At 49.0% G+C, this 23,565-nt stretch overlaps 1 protein-coding gene across 3 annotated transcripts in view; it reads right to left on the bottom strand.

Moving 5' to 3' along the window:
* The window catches only part of TTLL9 (tubulin tyrosine ligase like 9), a 40,794-nt gene that overhangs the window by 2,142 nt on the left and 15,087 nt on the right, over positions 1-23,565 (bottom strand). The window contains exons 6-14 of one of the 3 annotated variants that reach the window (XM_047747202.1): positions 15,574-15,642; positions 14,856-14,930; positions 13,247-13,337; positions 11,839-11,879; positions 10,844-10,931; positions 5,938-5,996; positions 4,928-5,124; positions 3,447-3,560; positions 2,073-2,197 (exon numbers count right to left, since the gene is read on the bottom strand). In XM_047747202.1, coding sequence (XP_047603158.1) covers positions 2,073-2,197; positions 3,447-3,560; positions 4,928-5,124; positions 5,938-5,996; positions 10,844-10,931; positions 11,839-11,879; positions 13,247-13,337; positions 14,856-14,930; positions 15,574-15,642 — 859 coding nt within the window. Of the gene's footprint in view, positions 1-2,072; positions 2,198-3,446; positions 3,561-4,927; positions 5,125-5,937; positions 5,997-10,843; positions 10,932-11,838; positions 11,880-13,246; positions 13,338-14,855; positions 14,931-15,573; positions 15,643-23,565 lie in introns of those variants that run through there. The other 2 variants (XR_007130435.1, XM_047747203.1) reach the window with 2 other exon arrangements.

The following is a 23,565-nucleotide window of genomic DNA, read 5'->3' as shown; positions in this document are numbered from 1 at the left end:
TATATAACAACAGTTAACTAATAGAGCACCACCTGGGAGCTTGTTAGAAATGCAGAATCTTAAGCCCCCACTCCAGACCTACTGAATCATAATCCGCATTTTAACAAGATTTCCAGATGATTACATGCACATCAAAGCTCGAGAGCCCTGGATAGTCATCTTCCAACAACATAATGCCACAGACCCTAGGGAATAGGATGGAGAAAAGCTTTTCATAAACACCCTCTCCTCCGCCTTCCTCAAGCAAATTACTTGACATCCCAGACTTCCTTGCAGCTGGCATGGCCACACAACTCAGTTCATGCCAGTAAGATGTCAGCCCCAGGAGGGTTGACTCTATTCTTTTGGAATAGAGTCAAAACTTGAAAGAAGATCCTTGGCCCTTGGGCCTTCCTGCTTCTTCCTGCCTGGGACAAGGACACGGTGTCTGGAGTAGGAGCAGCCATCTTGCAACCTTGAGGCAACAAGCAAAGTGTGGCAAAGCAGAAAGAGGAAAGTGCTGGGTCTCTGGGGGCATTTTACATCCATTGTGTTAGCCCTGCCTGGCCTCCCCAAGACCTGTGGCTCGAGATAGATCACTCCTCTCTGTGTAACTATTAGCTGGCTCTTCAGTTGGTTGCTGCCAAACTCAATCCTAAAACATACCAAACCCTAAAAAAGATTTAAAACTTTTTCTAATAAAAAAAAACAAAACCACAAATAAAATTTAAAAAACAAATAAACAAATTCAGGAAAATATTTACCATAAGTTTGACAGAGGGGTAATATCATCAATATATTAATACCCAAGGCCTTTTTAAGTTTAGAAAGCAGCCCACTGAAAAATACATAAAGAATATGGACTGCTTACAAAAGAAGAAACGCAAATTGAAAAATCCAAAACTTCACCAATAACCAATGCAGTACATATAAAACGAATCAGAACTTTTTGCCTATCAGGTTGACAAAGGGTGTTTTTTTCCCCCTTTTTTTAATTCAGAGCAGGCACATTTGTGTAATCTTTCTAGAAAGCAATTTAGTTATAATAAGTTCATCCCTCTGACCCAGTAATTCTACTTCTAGGAATCTGTCCTAAAGAAACAGCCAGAAATTTCAGCTGAGCCTTATGTGAGAGGATGCTCATCACGGAATGGCATTATTTATAAAACTAAAAAATTGGAATCCTGCCAAATGCTCAATTATAAGAAATGGATTTAGTAAGTTTGGCACATATACGAGCTGAAATACTTTACAGCCGTATAGTAATTTTGCTTTTAACTGTGGTAAGGGACAGGATTTTCTAGTGGCCAACCATTCAGGTTTTAGAGTAAGAGAAACTAGGGTTCAAGTCCTGGCTCACCATTTATAACTGGGACCCTCAGCAAGTTATGTAAGATCTGGAGACAATTTCCCCATTTGTAAAACGATAGAAGCTGCCTAAAAATGAAATAATGTATGTGTATATAAAATATTTAGCTCTGAATTTGTGTTCCAGAAGAGAGGCTCTTATTAATATCATTGAATGACATGGAATATGCTATGTGGAAAAGTGGGGCTCAAAACTCCAGCCCAGTACCCATTTTGTGAAAGAAAAACTGTGAATATATGCATTTTTTAAACCCTGGAAGGAAATACAACAGATTGTTAGAGTTGGTTATGTCTGGATGGTTTACTTCCTTTGGGTTTTCAAATATTCTATGAGTGAATACTTTTTATAATCAGGAAAATTTTTCATTTTTTGAAAATCAAGAATAAAATCAAGGCCTAAAGTCCTTAATTTCTTTTAACATAGTTTGGTTTTTTCTTTTTTTGGTTGTTTTCCACATAAGCCTTTTGAAATCCACCTCCTGACAGATTAATATCTCTTCCCATGTACCAGGTGGTGTTCTAGGCGTATATTGAGAGTAAAAACTCTTCAATCTCCATTTTACAGATGAGGAACAGAGAGGTTATATCCCTTGCTCAAGGTCACACAGCTGGTAAATGGTAGGTCAAATGAAAACAGTCTAACCATTGTGCCAAGCTGTCTTTAGACTACCTGGCTCCTCTCCTAACCCATCCCCAGTCCCCATTCCCCATCTAGCCCCACATACCAAGGTGTGTGTTGGTCACAAAGTTCCCCATTCCAGACAGGTCAGGAGCCCCCTCTTCTCTGCTGACAGGGCCATCATTCCACATAAGGTCAAAACCTCCCACTCTCTTCTCCCTTCCTGTGAGCCTGGATGGGCAGGAGATACAAAGGGGTAAAGAAGGTGCACCTGTTGGGGGCCGGAGACCCAGGCTAGTCCCCTGATCCCTCCCCGCACCCTACTGGTGCCCAGGCTGTCAGAATTCCTTCTTTTGTCCACTCATTTCCTGGGGGCCCACACAGGTCTCAGAGTGGTCATCTCCCATGTGGTTCCCAGGCTCCCACCCGTGCCCTCAGTAACATGAACCTACTTATACTTAAAGTCTGCTGTCCTTCTCAGGCCATAAAATTCAGGAAAGCAGGGACTAGGTCTGTTGTGTCCTCTACTGTGTCCCCAGGGTGTAGTACATGTCCTTGCACAGTATAGGGTCTCAAATGTTTGTTGAATGAATAAGTGAAGGTAGATATAGAGGACACTTGAGGTTCTACCTGCTTAGCACCCATTTCAGCTTCTTTCAGCCTAAGGGTACTTGGCTTTTCCTGTGAGAACCACTCCTTCCTCTCTCACTCACATGGCTCAGGTGGGGGCTGATCCTGACACCCTGGGAGATGGGCATGAGATGTAGGTCCAGTTAATCAGAGTCATGATGATTGGTTCAGAGGTGGACATGTGACAGAATCCCCACCAATAAGAATGAGAGCTTTCAAACTTGCTGGAATAATTGGGAAAAAGCTAATGCATAGGGAAGAGACAGGGAATGGGGAGGAAGAAAAGGAGAGAAATGGAATGAGTGAGACAGAGAGAGAACGAGCCAGTGAGCAGACAGACCAACCAGTATCAATGGAGCACCTGGATTCAGCCATTCCTCAAGTCCGTTCTTGGATTTTCCCATTATATACACATTGTTATAACAATATATAGACTCTTACTGAACACTTATGGTGAGCTAGGCACTTTATAATAAATAATCTTGGTAAATTAATTTAGCAATCTTGAGAGGTAAACATGATGTTTCCCATGTTATAGATGAAGTAACTGAGGCTGAGACAGGTGAAGTCCAAGGTCTCATATGGTCAAGAAGTGTGGAGGAAATCCTGCTGGGATGAATCTCAGAAGCCTGTAGTTGGTCCTGCTCTGCCCCAGAAGGGCTGAATCCTTGGACCATGATCTAACCATGTGTGGACATCTCAGTTTATCCACCCATAAAATGGCAGGCAGACCGAGGCCATCCTTACATGCCGCTCAAGTCCTAGTGCTGTGAGTTCTCTGTCTTCCTTGCTGGGAGCCCCAGCTGTCATGTACAGGGGTGCCTGAGCGAGGCTGGCCCCCGCCCCTCACCTGGCCTCCATGTCCACGACGTGCAGGGTGTCTTCCAAGAGGCAGGTCTTGAGCTCATAGTCCTCCTGGCTGCTGGCTGTCAGCGATGGGGAGGCATTGACCTCCAGGAGCCACCTGGGGAAGGATGGGAATGGAGGGCTTTAGGGTTATCTGGTCCATGGGGCCCCTTGGAATTTTGCAGAGAGACTTCATGTGTGCATGGGCCTAACCCTCAATTCAACCAAGATCGCTCTTTCCATTTTTCCACTAGGAGAAAGGTCTCGGCGGCTAAAACTTTTTGAAAATAATGGTCACAAACTCGAAATCCCCACAGGGGCCAGGTGGTACCTAAATGAGGCAAGCTGGAGGGGGTGGAATGATCTTGTCGCCCTCCTATTGCTCTTCTTCCAATAGAGCCCCGAGCACAAGACCTCTTTCCCAGTGAATGCCTGCCTGCAGAGGGGACAGGAGCTGGGAGGGGTGGAGACTGGCGCAGGCCGGCCAAAGCCCCTCTGCGGGAGTGTGAGCCCAGAGTCGGCAGACCCTCTGGGTTTTCCAGAAAAGGCAAAACTCCAGACTGTTGTGTAAATGTCTCCCTGGTTTTTTTTAGAGATTGTCAATGTATTTAAATAAAAAATCATCTGAAGTCCAAACTCTGGGCCAAAAGCAGCCCAAGGCCCTCCAGCTTGCAAATTCTGATTTTGTGCAACCCAGTCGTTTACAGACAGGAACCTGGGGCCCAGAGAGGGAAGGGCTCACCCAGCAGGTTGGTGGCAGATGCAGCCCCCCCACCCTGCCGCAAGCTTGTTTCCCCAGCCCTGTCCTGCTGCAGGGGGCAGAGGAGAGACTGGCCATAGAACCCTGTTTCTCTCGAAGCTGCATCTGACGTAGGCCTCATTCTAGGGTTCTAGCTCCTACCTCTGAGAGCCTGTCCATACCGTACAGGCCCCGGTGAAGGGGCTGGCTCCAGGAGCCTCAGTGCTGGCCCAGAAATGATGACCCAGGGTCTGGCTCTGTCCTTGACTTACTGCATAGCCTCAAGCGTCTGAACAACCCCACTGGGCTCCTGGGTCCTTTTGTATCGCATAAGGGCCACCACTATGGTCCCTGGCACCTCAGGCTTGTTTCCTCATCAGTTCAACCCCCTCCGTGGGCACTGTGGGAGGGCACCAAATTCTTGGCAGGAAGTGACATGGTAACTATTCCCTTACGTGACACTTTGTATCCTGAAAACAGCAGGGCTTACAAAGAAGTTTCTTGCCCAATACTAGGGAAGGATCCCTGACTCAGCAGATGTTCTGGAAAGGTCTGTTGTGCCAGGCATGGGGTTCAGTGCTCTATAGACAGTACATCAGTCATTCCTCATACTAATGCTATAAGCACAATGCCCATTTTAGAGATGGGCAGACAGAGGCACACCACAAGGAAGTGGCAGAGATCAAACCCAGATATGGCGTGTGTACCACATCTGCCCCCTCCAGGCCGCAAGGCTACCCACTTACGGTTTGAGGGTCTGGTCTATGAGGATGTCATAGCCGTACAGCTCAAAGCAGTGCTTGTCACTGATGATCACCTTCTGCACGCTCTGCAGGCTCTTGACAAAGATGTTGTCCATATCGCTGAAGAGCGTCTCCACCGCCTCGGGCCCGTGCTTGGACGCGAGGTACTGACGGAAGCGCTGGAGCATCCACTTGCAGCCCTGGGGCCCAAAGTGCCCGGGTCAGGGTGGGGGGAGGGAGAAGGAGCCTCAATTAACCAGGACCCGGCCTTCTGGGACCCTCAAACATTCCCTCTTATGAAGCAAAACTACGGCATGCTGGGCCAGGTAGGGGGTGCCTGCCCAGGGCCCGTGCCTCCAGGATACCCAGGACCCCATAAGTCATTGCTCAAACACCCTGCACACGCTTCTTCCCCAGGCCTGCCTTCCTGGGGACAGACTGCACTGACCATGTGTGTGCCCAAGGCCCAAAGATGAGCAACAGGTTACTGCTTTTGGGAAAATGGGAGTGTGTGCATGCAGGCGACCCCCACTGTGCGGGATGGAGCTGGGGGAGGGAAAGGAAGGGAGCAGGTGTGAGCTGGGGGGGCAGTTCTCCCTGTGCCCCACTGTTCTGGCTCTTAACTCTGGGAAGTCTGAGAATTCTAAATTTGAACCTCGTCTTGCAGGTTATTAGACAGATGGATGGACAGGTGGATGATAGGTAGATAGATGACAGGGAGATGGAGAGATGGAAAGATAGATGAGAATACACTTGTCAAGGTAGGAGGGTAGAACACATTTTGTTTTAAGGTGTGTTTCTTTGAGTCGTAAATTAACTATTTAAACACGTGATGTGGGGGTCTCCATCCATACTCCTGCCCTGGGCCCTGTAAGTGGGAAGGGTGGTCCTGACCTCACTGGGGAACTATGAGCCCAACATAGGCCTGTCCCGGGCTCCTTGGCACCCCACTTCCCCACCGCAACCTGGTCCCAAATGTGTGGACCTAGAGGGCAGAAGCCCGGCTTCCTCACCTTCTTGGGGTGGTAGTCAGGAGATGTCTTTTGCACAGCAACATTGGTGAGGTGAACATCTAGGAGAGGTTTATGGTCAAGGACTCGTGTGAACAAGAAGGACAAACCCTGTCCCACTTCCCATGCCAGAGATCAAACAAAGACTTGTTCTTGGCCATTGAAGAGGAAGGCTACCAAACAGCCCAGACAGCACCGATGTGGGCCTTGGAATCAGATGGGCCTGGGTTCAAATACTGCCAGCATCTTTGCTGGATGCCATCCCTGAACAAGTCACTTAACCTCTGAACAAGTCAGGTACAGAGGTGGAGAAAGCGAGAGAGAGTAAGCAAACCATCGAAACCAATCTGTAGAGAAATGGAACTGATTCATTATAAAATCTTTCAGCAGGAAATTTTTTTTTTAGCTTAGAGATGACAATAGAGGGGCGCCTGGGTGGCTCAGTTGGTTAAGCGACAGCATCAGGTTATGATCCCGGAGTCCTGGGATCAAGTCCCACGTCAGGCTTCCAGTTCCATGGGGAGTCTGCTTCTCCCTCTGACCTCCCCTCTCATGCTCTCACTCTCTCTCTCTCTCTCTCTCTCTCTCTCAAATAAATAAATAAAATCTTAAAAAAGAAAAGAAAAGAAATGACGATAGAAATCAAGAGGAAGTCAGTGGATGGACCAATTATGTAAACATAAAAATGATCAGATTACCAAGGCAAGAATGAAAAAGCAAGCAAGCATGGGGGCGCCTGGGTGGCTCAGTGGTTAAAGCCTCTGCCTTCGGCTCAGGTCATGGTCCCAGGGTCCTGGGATCGAGCCCCGCATCGGGCTCTCTGCTCAGCGGGGAGCCTGCTTCCTCCTCTCTCTCTGCCTGCCTCTCCACCTACTTGTGATTTCTGTCTGTCAAATAAATAAATAAAATATTAAAAAAAAAAAAAGAAAGAAAAAGCAAGCATGACTAGAGACAAGATTCTTTGTAGCAACTAGGACAGGCTAATGTTTTTTGTCACAAGAAAATCCCACATAAGTTGTTAACAATAAAAATTTATGGCCCTAAGAGATGAGTAGATAGAGGGATACGAACACACCAGAGGAGACATAACTGGCAAAATACCATCTGGGAAAATGCCTGAAGTTTCCAGTAATAAAATATTCCCAATTTTAAAGGCATGTAAAGGGGACAAAAATACAATTGGAAGAAATGCAAATTTTAAGAAAAAACCCTGCTTCCCCATTAAGTCGGTTACCTATGTATTAACCTTTTTCTTTGGAAAAACTCAAAACTCACAGAATCATTGCAAGTATAATGAATGCCCATATATACTTCACCTACATGTGCCAGTTGTTTCAGAAATGTCTTTTTAAAAAATATATTTTATTTATTTATTTGACAGAGAAAGACACAGTGAGAGAGAGAACACAAGCAAGGGGAGTAGGAGAGGGAAAAGCAGGCTTTCCACTGAGCAGGGAGCCCGATCCCAGGAGCCTGGGATTAGGACCTGAGCCGAAGGCAGATACTTAACGACTGAGCCACCCAGGCACCCCTGGAAATGTCTTTTTAAAATGGTTGTCTTCAGAACTGGAGAGCAGGGATAAAAAGGGCCTTGTCAATGGAAGAGTAAAAATACAAAAGAACCTTCTGGAAAAGAATCTAGCCATAAGCCCTTGACCCAGCAGTTACACTTCTGCAATGTCATCTGAAGGAAAAATTTTAAATATAGTAAAAGATTTATAAAAAGTATGTTTCTTGGTGACATTCTATATAACTGGAGGAAACTGAATATTTCCAAATGCCTGTAGCATGGAGGATTAGTAAACCAGTAAATCCACTCCGTGGAATATTTTATAACTAATAAAAAATTCTACAAGGAAAATACTGACACGTTTAGCGAAAAACAGTTATGTTTATATGGTGGGATCACTCCTTCATAAACTACAAACAACAACAAGAAAAAGCCATACAAATGAACCTGGGAAGAAATACATTGGAAGGGTTAGTAGTTGTCTGAAGAAAACAGGACTAGAGAAGGCTTTTCTCCTCGCCCCCCCTCCACCTCTTTTTGTACATTTCCCGAATTTTCTGATTTGTCTTTAAAAAGCTATACTACTTGGGGACGCCTGGGTGGCTCAGTTGGTTAAGCAGCTGCCTTCGGCTCAGGTCATGATCCCAGCGTCCTGGGATCGAGTCCCGCATCGGGCTCCTTGCTCGTCAGGGAGCCTGCTTCTCCCTCTGCCTCTGCCTGCCATTCTGTCTGCCTGTGCTCGCTCTCTCTCCCTCTCTCTCTCTGACAAATAAATAAATAAAATCTTTAAAAAAAAAAAAAAAGCTATACTACTTGTATTGTGAAAGCTATACTCTTTAAGTGTTTTATTATTTTTATTATTAAAGAACTATATAATGGTTGTAAAAAATAATACAGGAAAACATGTGAAGTTGGAAATAAAAGTTCCTGACCTGATCCTAATCCTCCATGGTTTGCAGAATTAATAAATTAGTGAATATCCTTTCTTACTTTTTTTCTAGACAGAAACATCCTTCCGTAAAAGCCAAATCAGGATCATAAACCTACCGGTTCTATCCCTGCATGTTGTTATTCACTTAATAGTCTATCTTGGATGCCCTTCCAAGACAGTCCAATTGACCTCCATGTAACAATTTCATACAGATGCTTTAGCATTCCTTTTACCATTCTGCAAGGGTATTTTAACTTATTTCTATTTATTATTACAGTGTTGAAGTGGTTATTCTTGTATTTTGTGTGTGTATGTATATATGTGCATATAATATTGGAATAAGTGTGTATGAACTCTATATAAAAATGTAAATATATATATTTAAGGTCAGGTTAAAATGGGTCTTATTATTTTGTGATCCAAAGTTGCTTTATTATTTTATCTTTTTAAAAGAGATATTTATTTATTTGAGAGAGAGAGAGAGAGAGAACAGAGGGGAGCGGCCCAAGCGGACTCTGTGCTAAGTGTGTAGCCTGACGTGGGGCTCAATCCCATGACCTCAGATCATGACCTGAGCTGAAACCAAGCATCAGTCACTTAACTGCCTGGGCCACCCAGGTGCCCCCAAAGTTGCTTCATTGTTTTAAAAGCTGGGTGTGTAATAGAAGCAAATGTGGCAAAGTATCAACATCTATCAAATCTGGATGATGGGTGCCAGGATTTCTTCGAGAGTCTTTTCTTCATTTTTCTATATGTTTTAAATATTTTAACATTTAAAAATTAAAAGCAATGAAAAGACATTGTCGAAAATAATGTGTGTTCACTCACTGCACAAACAGCAAGACTCATCCACTAGAAAGCAGTCCTGGAGGAGGCTGGGATTTGCTTATTAAGGCCCCACGACCCCAGAGATACACAAACATTTATAAATAGGGGAGAGCGGTTGGCTAACGTGTGCTGAGCACTCATGCTGGGCTCAGCTCTGTCCTAAGTGCTTTACGTGCATGATTTAATCTTAACCAAACACATGGAGTCCAAAAAATGAACCTAAAATAGATGTTAACTTGGATATGATAAATGCTTGTTGGAATTACAAAATGAAACAAACATTCTAGAAATGCTGAAGTTGGAAAGATAGGGGGGAAATTCTTAGGAAATTGCCAGGAGGGCCCACTCCCATTCCAGCATGTGGGCAACGTACAGACAGTAGCTCAGACAGACCCGTAATCGAGAGACAAAACTAAGGCGAGAGGCGGGAATTGGCTAGGAGCATTGGCTAGAAGCATTGGCTGGGCTGCCCACACCAGCAGCTCAGCAGACCCAACACCTGCCATTCCTTCTCTCCCACATGCAGGTAACCTAGTTTCATCTCCGTTTTTGTACTGTCAACCTCTTTTCTTCTGATGCCTACGTCTAAAAATCTTAGAAACATTATTTTTAATATCAATATTCTAATATTCTAATAATACACTTTTATGCTTCAAAAGTCAAAAGGCTCCAAAATGTGTGTGAGGACCTATCTCCTTCCCCACACCTGTCTCTACCTGCCCAAGTCCCCTCCCAAAGGCAACTTCTGTTTTCAATTTCTTGTACTTCATTCCAGAGATCTGTGCACAGATACACACACACAGATATGATCTGTCACATGAATGGAAGCATACTTTTGAGTTCTATACTTTGTTTTTTTCCAGTTGGCAACACACCACCGAGATTATTAAATATTTCATAAAGCACACCCCCCATGCCTTTGTAACAGCCACGTAATATCCCACTGTGTAAATGAGCTATTCGTTTTATTTCCTATTGTTTTTTTTTGTTTTGTTTTGTTTTTGTTTGTTTTGCTCTCACAAACAAGACTATACAGTGCATAACCATTCAACCTCTCTCTTCCTATACTGAGTATACGTAGAGTGTAAATTCCCCAAAAGAAACTGCTAGGTCAGAGCACAGGTGTTTCTGCCTTTTGATAGACATTCGTCAGATTGTCTACTCCAGATTTCTACTCCAAGGGCAACACGTGTGTTCCCCCAGCCTCGCCAGCATAGCGTGTTACCAAATTTTTGGCCTCTGCCAGTGCAATGGGTGAAAGGGCATCGTGTTTGAGTGAACACGTGAGTCAATGACTAAAGCATCTGAAAGGCTGCAAACTTTCTCCAAAAGGGCTCAGACTCCCCCATCCAAGGACTATGAACCAGTGCACATGGCCGGCACACCACCCAAACGATGGTCAAGCAGAGCAGTTTGGGGAGAGATGCTCTGAGCGGATCAGGGCCGCTCTTCTGGGATCACTAGCGGCTCCCCCACCCCCCACAAGACTGTCAGGGCCCAGAGGAAGAGACGAGGTCCTATCTGCTGTGGCCAGACCACAGCTTGGGGTTCTGTGGAATGAATAAATTCTCCCTGAGCAGCTGGGGGATGGGAAAGGGGCAGGGTGCAGGGGAGATGGGTAGGCAGCGATCCCAGGATACATTGGTCATCAATGCTACTCAGGGTGAAGCGGGTGTTGGAGAATCGGGCAAAGCCATCCCGGTACAGCCAGGCCCGAAGCGGGATGTACTGCATCCAGGAGGGAAAGGAGGGACAAGCAGAGGAGGGAGTGAATAGGAGCTCTTTTGCTCCTCTGAGCTTTTGCACCTGCTGTTTCCCCCACCTGGAGTTCCCTTCCTCCCTTCCCGCATCACTGCATCACTCCTTAAGAATCCGCTCCAAAGTCAGCCTCCTCTGATTCTATCCCCTCCCTTCCTGGTGCTGGGAGTAGGAAGAAGATGCAGAAGGGAACAGAATGAACAGGTCTTGTCTCTGCTCCATCACAGCAAGCAATACCCCAGCTCAGGGTGTGTCCCTATTCCCCACCAGGTGGTAAGCTTCAGGAGCACCAGGGCTGGGCCTGCCTCCCACAGCCCTATGTCCTACGCCTGCATACACTGGCACACCATGAAGGTTTGAATGCTGTTGAATGAGTGGGTCGGGGGAGGGAGCATAGCAACTCCTCCTTTGAGAGCAGGCTCCGGGGCTAGGCTGCCTGGAATTGAACCCCAACTCTGTCAACCACCAGTGTGACCTTGGGCAAGTCACTCAACCCCTCTGTATCTGTTTCTTCATTTGTAAAATGAAGATAATAATAGAGCCGACCTCTCTGGTCATTAGGAGGATTGAATGAAATAAACTCTGCCAAATACCGGGGCGTGGTACTTAGTAGGTGCTCAGTAAAAGTTAGCTGTGGTGACCATGGATGGTTGAGTGAATAAAGAACAGTTAGAGGGCAAATCCAGACCCTGGGATGGCAAAGTGGGATCTGTTTACCTATCCTCCCCCTTCTCTTCAGAAGCCTCCTGGGCTCTCCCAGGCAGGCCAAATCAGACAAGCTCACATAAGTGCCCCCCAGAATGGCTTCTGACTCCTGTCTCCCAGTCCAGCTGTTCCTTACCTGTGGCTGGAGGAGGGGACCCTCTTAGCTACTCACCGACATCACCAGTACATAGACACGTAGGTCAAACTTGCGGCCTGTGAGGCAAGGAAAGAATTTATGCAACAAATACCAACTGTGTACCCAGCAGCGTGCTAGGTTTGAGGGTTATAATGATGGACGGACAGAGGTGAACGCCAATAAAGGCACACAAGGTACAAGGAGAGGGTGACTGGCGGGGAAAGGCCAGATGCCTGAGTGGCTCTGTTAGGCCTCTGCCTTTGGCACAGGTCACAATCTTGGGGTCTTGGGATGGAGCCCAGCCTCAGACCTCCTAAGCTAGGACCCCGCTTCCCTCTCTCCCTCTGCCCCTCCCCAGTACCCCTCCCAGCTTATGCTGTCTCTCACTATCTCTATCTCTCTCAAATAAATAAATATTTGTTTTTGTAAAAAAGCCAAAAAGATCTCTTTTTTCTTTTTTTTTTTTTTAAGATTTTACCCACTTATTTGTCAGAGAGAGAGAAGACAAGCAGGGAGAGTAGCAGGCAGAGGGAGAGGTAGAAGCAGGCTCCCCGCTGAACAAGGAGCCCAATGCAGGACTCTATCCCGGGACCCCAGGATCACGACCCATGCCAAAGGCAGAGGCTCAACTGACTGAGCCACCCAGGTGTCCCATCAAATAAATAAACAAAATCTTAAGAAATGCTGGGGAAATGGTGAAGAGATGGGATCAAGGAGGCTTCATGGAGAAGTGGTGACCTAGAGGAAGAGAGGTGCCCTCCTAGCCCACATGGGTGGACTGTGGGTCTTGGGGCAGAAGGCCCAGAGGGGGCAGAGTCAGCGAGGTCAGCAGGGGCCAGTCTTGGAGGAGTTCGTGTGCAGTTTTTGGATTTTGTTTTGCCAACCATGGGAAGCCCCTGAAGGGAGACTTGTCCCCCTGTTACTGTGTTGGTGTGTAGCACAGGGGACCAGAGCAGTAGTGGGTACCAGTGAGAACAGGAGCGGACAGTGGCCAGAACCAGGATGGAGGTGGTCAGATGGATTCAAGAGCTGTTTGTGAGCCTGATGGAGGTCAGAGTAGGGAGAAGAAGAGACCGACATACCCAGAATGGTCTCCAACTTCTGGCTTAGCAACCAGGGCTGGAGGGGCTGGGGACATTGGGGACGCTGGGAAATGAGTTGCATAGCAGGGTAAGGGTGAGGTTGGATTTCAGGCTCGCTGTTGTGTTGAGTTGCTGGGAGGTGCCCACGAGGGCATGCCACAGGCTGTGGGACATCAGAATCCAGGGTGTCAGGGTGATGTCTCAGCTAGAGACAGAAAGCTGGCATCTCTGGCATCTGGGAGGGTGTTTAAAGCCATAAAAAAGGATGGGGTCACCGGAGGAGGGAGGGGAAGATGTTGCCTGGAGAGGCGAGAGCGGCCACACAGCTCCGACGCTGTTCTGGGCAGAGGCTGCCATCTCACCTCCTATCAGGTAGGGGTTTTCGATATAGCGCTGAGCCACGTAGTTCTCCACAGGGATCTCATCCTTTTGGTCATCAGAACTTCTTGCGTCCTAGTTGTGATAATAACTATTATTAACATTTATGGAACGTTCCCTGTGTAGGAGGCTTTCTGTTAGGTACTCTCCTCGGGGCATATCAATCCCTATCAGAGAAGTATTCATGCTATCCCCGGTTTATAGATGAAAACCTGAAGAACAGCGCGGGGACTGACTTGCTCAAGGTCACACAGCCGTGCAGTGGTAGACCAGTAGGCTGGGCCCAGAGCCTTGGCATTTAACCTCCAGACCTGTGCCATCCATTTCTATTTAAAAGATTAAAAGTAGGGGCGCCTGGGTGGCTCAGTGGGTTAAGCCGCTGCCTTCGGCTCAGGTCATGATCTCAGGGTCCTGGGATCGAGCCCCGCATCGGGCTCTCTGCTCAGCAGGGAGCCTGCTTCCTCCTCTCTCTCTGCCTGCCTCTCTGCCTGCTTGTGATCTCTCTCTGTCAAATAAATAAATAAAATCTTTAAAAAAAAAGATTAAAAGTAAATGAAATTAAGTACTCCCACATGGATGAACCTTGAGGACATTATGTTAAGCAAAATAAGCCAGACACAAAGGACAAATGCTGTTTGAGTCCCCTTAGAGGAGGTCCCTAGAGTGGTCAGATCCACGGAAGTGGAAAGTAGAAGGATGGCTGCCAGGGGCCAGGGTGGGGAGGAGAAATAGGGAGTTAGTGCTTCTTGAGGACAGACTTCTGAAAGTAGATGAAAGTGTTCTGGAGGTGAATGGTGGTGACAGTTGCGCAACAATGTTAATATAATTTATGCCACTAAATTTTACACTGAAAAGTAGTCTGAATGGTAAATTTTACATACATAAAAGAAAGAAAGGGAAAGAAGTTTAAAATCCAGCCCTCGGGCGCCTGGGTGGCTCAGTGGATTGGGCCGCTGCCTTCGGCTCAGGTCATGATCTCAGGGTCCTGGGATCAAGCCCCAAGTCAGGCTCTCTGCTCAGCGGGGAGCCTGCTTCCCACCCCCCTCTGCCTACTTGTGATCTCTCTGTCAAATAAATAAATAAAAACTTAAAAAAAAAAATCCAGCCCTTAAGCGGCACCAACTTTTCATGCGCTCAATGTCAGCACCATGGCTAGTGGTCTCCATGCTGGGGAAAGCACAGACACACCCCCTTCCCCCGCTCTGTAGAAGGTTCCATGGGTCAGCGCTGCCTGTCACACCACACAGATGCCCAAGGACATTCCTGTCCCTTCTCTCCCTACAAGTTCTCTCCCTGCCAGCCCAGCTCAGGAAGACAGCAACGCCTTCTCTCCCTGCTGCGCGGCACCTTAACATCTGCAAAGCCATTTCTCACCCACTGCTCCCCTTCACAGTAACCTTGTGAGGAAACTGAGGCCCGAAAGCAAGTGTCACACACTTGGTGAGGTCACAGGACAGCCCACTGGCAGGGAGCCCCTGGAAGTCAGGGTTCCTGGCCCCCAGGGCAGAATTTCCTAGACTTACTGTCACCCCCACCCCAAGGTAACCGGGCCTTCCCTTCCTGGGCGCGGGACCACCCCCTACCTGTACTCACATGGCTTCCAGAAGGATTGACAGTGCTGCGGGCTGGCGGGGCTTCTAAGCTAGTGAGCTTCTTTCCTGCGGTACCCTGCCGGTTTCATGGGAGGAATTGGGAGACGCAGGGGAAGGGGAAATTCACTGAGTACCAGCTCATGCGGCAGGTGCTGGTTGTGTAGGAGGTCATCCTGCCCTTCTCCCTCACTCTGCACTATTAGCCTCTCCAAGGTTCAGAGGGGCTCAGCAATTTTCCCAAGACCACAGAGCTGCCAAGTGACTGAGACAGCACTGGACCCAGGATTTCCACTAACACCACATCTGGGGTAGGGATGGCGTGGTGGGGAGGGAGGGAGCTACCTCAGGCTCAGCCTAGGATCTGCAGGAAGAGTTGGCCAAACTCTCCCCGGCCAGGGGAGCAGGAGGCCTGGGTACAGAGGCCATGTTCTCAGGTTTTAGTCATATTAACTCATTGCGTCCTCAGCAGGTCCTATTACTACTATCCCCTATTTCCCTGGGCACAGACAGATGAAGTATCTTACCCAAGGTCACACAGCTATTAAGGGGCAAAATCAAGATTTTAACCCAGGCAATCTGGCTTCGGAGACCCCCTTCCAGGGGTCTGCTCCAGAGCCTCCCTGTCAGCCCTCCAAGCCTTGAAGGAAGGAAAGGGGGGCCCCCTCATTGCAGCAAGGGCAGAGGGAGGTTTCGGGTGCAAGGGGGAGAGGTAAGCTCACCTTCCTCCAGTCCATGATGTCCTTCAGCCTCCGGAAGAGGAAGATGCCCTTCCCCTGCGAGCGGGCTACCTGTGGTGGGAGGGGGGAGGACAGAGAGGGCGGCTCTCAGCTCCGTGTGGCTCCTTGTTGGCCGGAGTGCCTGGGGCACCTCCCCACCATTTTTTCCTCTCTGCCTTTCCCATGGGCTTCCAGCTCTCCCCAGAGGAATGACCCAGCCCAGCACCATGCAGCCTGGCCACAGAGAAAGCTCTAAGCCTGGCAAGAGGGAGAGGAAGTGGGGAGGAGACAGAGGCCCACTTTGCTCACAAAGGCATACAGTGGCATGAATAATACAAAAGAGCCAACAATTAAAAAACCATTTCTAACAGTCTTGGGAACACATCCTCCAATTCTTTTTTTGGAAATCAATTTGCCTTCCTAATTAGGTTTTGCTTCAACTAATACTGATCAGTCTGCCTTTACTGAATCCTGGCATGGGTAATTCATAAGCTTCACAGAGTCTAGGGGCTGGAAACATCTTTCATATCATGCAGAGCAGTCAGCGCCAAACGCATTACTCCCTCCGTGAAATCCCTCTATCATGGTCACCTGCCTGGCTTTGCCTGACCACAGTGCTGGGGAGCTCACTACCCAACCCCACCTCCTGCTGCAGCCCATCTGTTGCAGGACAGCACTATTCAGCAGTCACCCCAAAGGCAAATACGAGGTGACTACTGTGTGCTGGGCATGATGCACTCACAGTGACCTAGACCTCATGGAGCTTTCATAGCCTAACCTCTGTTGAGCTCAGATTTGCCTGCCTGGCTCTGGCCTGTAGGGCCTCCCAAAACAAATCTGATCCCTGGGCCCCAGAACAGCCCTTTGATCATCTGTAGCCACGAGCAGGTCCCCCCGAGTCGTTGCACCCAGACAATGCAAACTCTCTTTTCCCTCTGTTCTCCTCTGAGCATGGCCCAGGTGGCCAGTGTGAGGTTCTCTGTACAATGTAGGGGCAGGTAGAATGGTCGGGTATGGCTGTCCAGGTTGCCAAAGCATGAAGGGCCCCCAGCCCTGGGAGCAGTGGGAGCCGAAACCCAGCCCCGCTATGCCAACAGCGCTGCGTGCCTGATTCCGAGTTGTGGACACCCAGAAGACAGGGTGCCCACAGGCTATGGAGGATGGCTAGTGGCTCAGGCGACGCCTCCTGGGCACTGCTATTTTGGAAAGCCCCTTCTCAGTGCGCATAAGGGCTTCCAACAGCTTATGGCCCTGCGAAAGACTTAAATTCACTTCACAGAAGAAGCTCACCCAGTGTAAACAAAGAAAAGTCACTCAACTTCATAAGTCTCATGGAAATGCACATGAAAATCCCAAGAAGATACCACTCCATGTTCCTTGAGTCAAACAGAGAAAGACAATTATTTGTAGAACATAAGGAATAGCACGGAGGACATTAGGAGAAGGAAGGGGGAAATGAAGCGGGGGAAATCAGAGGAGGAGACGAACTATGAGATACTGTGGACTCTAAGAAACAAACTGAGGGTTTTAGAGGGGAGGGAGGTGGGGGGGACGGGTGAGCCCGGTGATGGGTATGGAGGAGGGCATGGATAGCACAGAGCACTGGGTGTTACACCCAAACAATGAACCATGGAACATGACGTCAAAAACTGATGATGTACCGTATGGTGACTAACATAATAAAAGAAAATTATATTGAGGGCACCTGGGTGGCTCAGTGCATTAAGCCTCTGCCTTCAGCTCAGGTCATGATCTCAGGGTCCTGGGATCGAGCCCCACATCGGGCTCTCTGCTGAGCAGGGAGCCTGCTTCCCCCTCTCTCTCTGCCCGCCTCTCTGCCTACTTGTGATCTCTCTCTGTCAAATAAATAAATAAAAATCTTTAAAAAAATTTTAAAAACCATAAGGAAACTCAAAAAAAAAAATTAAATTAAAAACAAACAGCGGGGTGCCTGGGTGGCTCAGCAGGTCAGCAACTGACTCTTCGTTTCGGCTCAGGCCACCATCTCGCGGTGGTGAGATCCAGCCTCATGCCGGGCTCTGCGCTCAGTGTGGAGTCTGCTTCAGAATCTTTCTCCCTCTCTCTGCCCCTCCCCGATCTCTATCTCTCTTAAATGAATACATAAAATCTTTTTTTAAAGATTAAAACATGAAAAACAAACAATAGCCAGGGTCAGTGAGACTGGGGAGACCGCCCTCACAGCTGCTGGTGGGAGAGTGCACATCATTGGAAACCAGACAGCATCCACGAAAGCTGAACCCAGGCCCCTGCTCCGGCCTGGAAGGTCCTCTGCTAGGCCCCTGCACGGCAGGAACGCGTGCACCCGGGCACCCACGGGCACGCGCAGGAATGTCCACGGCAGCACGAGTCCCAGCAGCTCCAATCTTGAAACTCCCAGGTGGGTAAAGAGTCACGCGGCGGAACAGGACACAGCAATGACGACGAGCAGCATGCAATCACCCACGTCAGTCGGGATGAATGGTGTGAACACAACGTTGATGGAGAGAGACCAGACATACCTCATGTTTCCCAGGATATAAAGTACAAAGGCATCTATGCTGTTGGGGCCTGGAGGGGTAGTGAGAGGGAGAGGGTCTCGGGGGAGCTGCTGAGGGGCTGGCGGCTTTGCTCGGTCTATGGCCTCAGAGCTCATGTGCACAACTTGTGAAAATTTACCAAGCTGTGCCCCCATAACTCGCGCATATTTTTTGCTGAACTTCAGGGGAGAAGTTTTATTAAGTCTCCTGCCTTTTGATCTAGGAGCCCCCCACTCCCCAACCTTCATGGGCTGCCTTCCCTACAGTCATTCCCTTCCTTCTCTCTGGCCAGCAGAGCCCACCTCTCACACGGAGGCCAGAGAGACCACACACCTGTTCTGTCGGCCTCCCTTGCAGCTGTCTGGAACCCCGTGACTGGTTCTGGCCAATGAGACCTACAGAGACACCCGCTTGGGGCTTTGGGGCTTCTAAGAATGACTTTCTTCCTTAAAGATACCCTTAAAAATATAAAAAAATATAACCCTTCCTTAAAAAGATCAGCGTCAAGGAGGAGGAAGAGGAGAGAGGGAGGGAGTGAGGGGGAGACAAAGAGATGCCTGGCTCTTTTCCTTCTTTCTTTGAATGCTGTCGTCTGAGGTGGTGAGGCTTACGGCTGTCACACGTGGTGTGACACGGTGACATGTCTGATGGCAGAAAGCCAATACGCAGAGGCTGCAGAGTGATCAGACAAGTAAGAAAGATAAGGAGCCTGGGCTTTGAATGGCATCATTGAGCCCCTCCCTAAGCCTGGAACTTCCTACCTCTGGCTTTCTTGTTAGATGAGGTAATAAAATGCCTTTATTGTTTAAAGCATTGTCAGTATGTTAGCAAACATGCGTTTTCCAGGAGCTGCCTTCCTAGGGGAACCATCCCCAACAGGGAAATAAACTTCCTGCTTGGTAATATATCAAGGTTGTTAAGACTGGAAATCACCTACTATCTAGCTCCAGCAGATTGTAGTTTGCAAAAACAGTCCCAAAAATATTTCCAGTCCCATATGTTTTTCCAGAACCTTGCTACCCCCACCCTCTGACAAGAGGTGAAGTCGATGTGCCCTCCCCTTGAATCTGGGCGAGCGTTTAGGTCTGTCTCTACTGAGCGCATACGGCAGGAGTGACGTTGTGTGGATTCCAAGGCTGGGACATCAAGGCAATATAGCTTTCTCCTGGGGGATGGTTGCCCTTGGAAGCTAGCCACCATGCTGGGAGAAAGCTCGGGTCACATGGAGAGGCTCACACGGAGGGCAACTGAGTCTTCCTGCCCTCCACCCTGGCTGAGCTCCCAGCCAGCAGCACGCACCGACTTGCCAGCTGAGGGAGTGAGCCAGCTTGGAAGCGAATCCTTCAGCCCTCGAGGGAGCCATCCCAGCACACACTGGAGCAGCCAGGAGCCTTCCCTGTCAAGCGCTCTCCAAAGTGGAGGCTCAGGAGCTAAATAAGACATGACTTTCGTTTGGAGCCACTGAGTTCTGGGGTGCAGCCATCGAACCCGAGCACTAATGTTGGGGGAATGGTTTATAACAATTGTGGCTGTTTCCTACGCGCCCGGCACCAAGATTTCCACACCTTAACCTCGTTAAAGCTTTTCCAAAAAATCCTCTATGTAGGCATTAATACTATCCCCGTTCTGCAGCCAAGGAAACCAAGCAACAAGGCCAAGCACTCTGTTCAAGGTTACCCAACCAGCAGGTGACAAACCCAAGTAGTGAAATCTGCTTCACAAGCCCGAGGCTCACGCACCGCCTGCAAAGGGCCAGGGAGGACACAAAATCACACACCAGACATGGTCCTACTCCTGGGAGTAGCAAGCTTACTTGATAATTTGGGAGTTAAAATATATTATTTTTCTAAAAGAGATAAATCAATTGGGAAATAATATGAACGGATTATCCAAATGACCCATACTTTGATTTTGCACCACCTGTGGTCACTCATGACCCTCAGCCCGCTGCCAGCTTCCTGCCCTGCCCCTGGGGGCCATTCATCACGTGGCATTCACTGGGGGTTATAGATGTGATTGGTGGTCTACTCAGCAACCCTAAGTAGGGAAAAATTCCCTTTTTTCCCCTGCCAATGGAACCCCATTTGTTTTTTTGGTTTGTTTAATGTAAGCGCTACCCCCCAACGTGGGACTTGAACTCATGACCCTGAGATCAAGAATCACACGTTCTGCCCACTGAGCCAGCCAGGCTCCCCCAAGCAGAACCCCACCTGGATCAGCTCTTCCCAGTGGTCCTGCCCTCTGGGAGTCTGAGCCTTCCCGGTGGTCCCACGCCCCTGCCGCCACTTGGATAATTCACACATGGGCCCACAGGTGCAGGGGAAGTCTGCCACAGTGACCTTTGGGAAGTTCGTGTCTTCTTCAAAAGGGACACAAGACCAGGGTGTTCCTTTACTCCTGTGGCAGGTAGAGGGGTGAGGAGACAAAGCTAAAGGTGTGGCAGCCACACTGAGACCGAGGGGAGCAGCCAGCCCACTGGGGTGGGGACAGATGACGCTGTTGGGCTGACCACCAAGGCTGTTGAGTCATTCCTGGAATCGACCTTTCATCACTAAAGGAAATGTCCTGGCATCCGTAAACTAGAATGAGAAGAACAGTTTTCATCCTAAGCAGATTTTCCCATGGCCTTCCATCATGAATGTGGACAACAGACTAGAGTAGTATTGGCCACACCTGTGACTTCACTTTCAAAAGAAATCTCAGTTATTTTCATACCACGTTATGGTTGTGGCCAATATCTCAAAACATTGTTTACGCTCATTATGACTTTGAAATTAGGCTAACTACGGACCTGCTGTTAGGCTCTCCTGAGCTGTTAATGAAACTGCTGTGGCATCAAGAACATTTCATAGTTGGCTTGGCGGTCCTGGAGAGGCTCTAGCTGGTCTCTAATGGGAGGGTCATGCTGACTGCTGGACCAAAGGTCAGCGACCACTCCAGCCGTGGGCACTGTGCCTGCCTGGTGCTGTGCCTCTCCTGCAGGGGCTGCTCCTGTCACCAACTGAGGACCATGGGGACAAGAAGCCTGGCCCACTCCGGGGAGACAAGGACCTCCTCTGGCCAGAGGCCTTCTCGAGGCCTCTAGATGCTTCTCTTCCTTCCTCTCTCCCACACTAGGGCCTGACAACCGTCCCAGCTCCCCTATTCCCTCCCCCTACTCCTTACAGGCTAAACCCCTGGCATGTTCCATCTTGCCTTGGCATCTGTTTCTCAGGGGACCCACTCACTGTTTCATAACTGGTTTTCAATGTAGTTGCTTCCTTTTATAATCAAATTACTTTATCCTTTTAAAAACATTCTTTCGTGACAGTGTGAAACACAATTTTCATCAGATGCCAAAGAGACTCATAAGAGCCCCTGCCGTCTTGTTTGAGCTCCCGTTAGTTGGGGCTTCTGGTATGTGCTGCCCAAAGCACCCCCGAACTCTTAGACGATTGCAGTAAAAAGGTTTGAGAAGCTCTGATGGGGTAAACTTGAGAAACAGAAGGTTAAATCCTGCTCTTCCTGTCTGCAATTTGGACAGAGGCCCCCAGAGCTGGGAGCATCTTAGTGGTTGCCCAGGACACTCACAGCCCTGAGTGAAATGTTCAACCAGATCTGCGGACACGGAGGGACTGATGGACAGGCCCTAGGATGGATGGACAGGCCTGGGCCCTGACAGCCAGCACCTGCCTCCCTCCTGCCGCCCCAAGCCATGTGAGGGAGGCTAGACAAGCAATTGTGGTCCCAGGTTCTGGGTCCTGTCTACCTCCTGCCAACACAGAGGGCCTGAGGTACAGGAGAGAATGTTCAGATGGAAAGGAAATTTGGATCGATGCCATTTTTGCATCACCTGGCAAATCCAGGGGCTTGTTCTTACAGTCTGAGAGCGATAGCAAAGCTCCGAGATGGGCTGGGGCTCAGGCTCTGTGGGAGGAGGGGTCCCTGAGGGTGACATGGAGGGGACAATGCTGCTTATTTCCTTCAGAGTCCAACTCGCCCCCTCATTGCCCCTGCTCTGCTGCTGCTAAAGAGGAAGAAGAGTCAGCAGGCCCTAGGGAACCACGCAGAGGAGATGCCAGAGGGGAAGGCAGGCCCGTGGTTGCCCTCCCCAGCCCCACCACGGCAACTATGTGAAAACTCTTATGTGTGGGTGTGCAAGGACAACCCGGCTCACAAACACAGGCCTTGTGGAAAGAGTGGAGGGATTTGGGATTTTTTTCCCTCTGTTTTCTAAATTTGGAGTAATGTCCTATTTTTTTTTTTTTTTTTTTACATTTTCCTACCCCAAAGGAATCCACACAACAGGACCTGTTGATTGATTTTGCACGGCCTAATACCCTAGCCCAGTGGTTCTCAGCTCCACTGCTCTGGAGAACGCTGGCTACTGTATCTGGGACACCGTTAGAATTGCAAATTCTTAGCCCACCGCCCCCCCTCCCCCAGACCTACTGAATCAGACACTAAGGAATGGAGGAGGGGCTTTAATAAGCTCTCCAGAGGGGCGGCCTGGGTGGCTCAGTGGGTTAAGCCTCTGCCTTTGGCTCAGGTCATGATCTCAGGGTCCTGGGATCAAGCCCCACGTGAGGCTCTCTGCTCAGCAGGGAGCCTGCTTCCTCCTCTCTCTCTGCCTACTTGTGATCTCTCTGTCAAATAAATAAATAAAATCTTAAAAAAAAAAAAAAAAAAAGCTCTCCAGAAAATTCTGATGCGCTCTCAGGTTTGAGAATCACTTCTCTACAGTCTTGGTCCTCAAAGTGTGGTCCGGGGACCAGCTGCAGGGGCCTCACCCCTGGGAGCTGGTTAGAAACTCAGACTTTCGGGCCCTACCAGGTTCTGCCTTGAACCAGAGGCCCAATGATTGTGGGTGCGTGGTGGGTTTGGGAAGCACGGACCTCATGCTTTCCAGCGGCAGGGGGAGAGAGGGTGTTGCCTGGACTCTCAGAAATCCCAGTAAAAATGGTTCATGCCTAGACACCTAAGGGCCAAGCCCTTTGTATCACGTGTATAACTCACGTTTGTAATGTGTTATCCCTTTGTTGGATTCTCTCCCAACCCCGCCAGGCAGGTACACTCGTCAATTCCGCTGTAGCGCCGATGAGGATGCAGACCCAGAGGGGCCGAGGAACCCGTTCGGGGTCAGCCGGCTCACAAGCAGCAGGGACAGAGAGCCCAGAGCACCCACTCTCTGCACCCCACACCCCAGACACGCTGTCGCAGCTCTGCGGGGGCAAGAACGCTCCCCTGCCGCCAAGATGCCACGTCTTAATTACAGCCATCTTGCGTCTGCCTCTAACAAAGGCCGTGGGCTGGGAAAGGCATCAACTTAATATGCGACTGCTCGTCCCAATTAGCACAAACTACCATTTGTCTCGGAGGATAATGCTGGGAGCTAGAACCGCCCAGTGGGCTGCAGTTCTCATCTGCCTAACCCCTTCCACTCTGGCTGCAAAGAAGGGGATGCTAGGCTCTCAGCAGG

The sequence above is a fragment of the Lutra lutra genome, chromosome 9 (genome assembly GCF_902655055.1).
Source record: "Lutra lutra chromosome 9, mLutLut1.2, whole genome shotgun sequence".
Classification (NCBI taxonomy): domain Eukaryota; kingdom Metazoa; phylum Chordata; class Mammalia; order Carnivora; family Mustelidae; genus Lutra; species Lutra lutra.
This window is presented reverse-complemented; position numbering and strand designations above follow the sequence as displayed.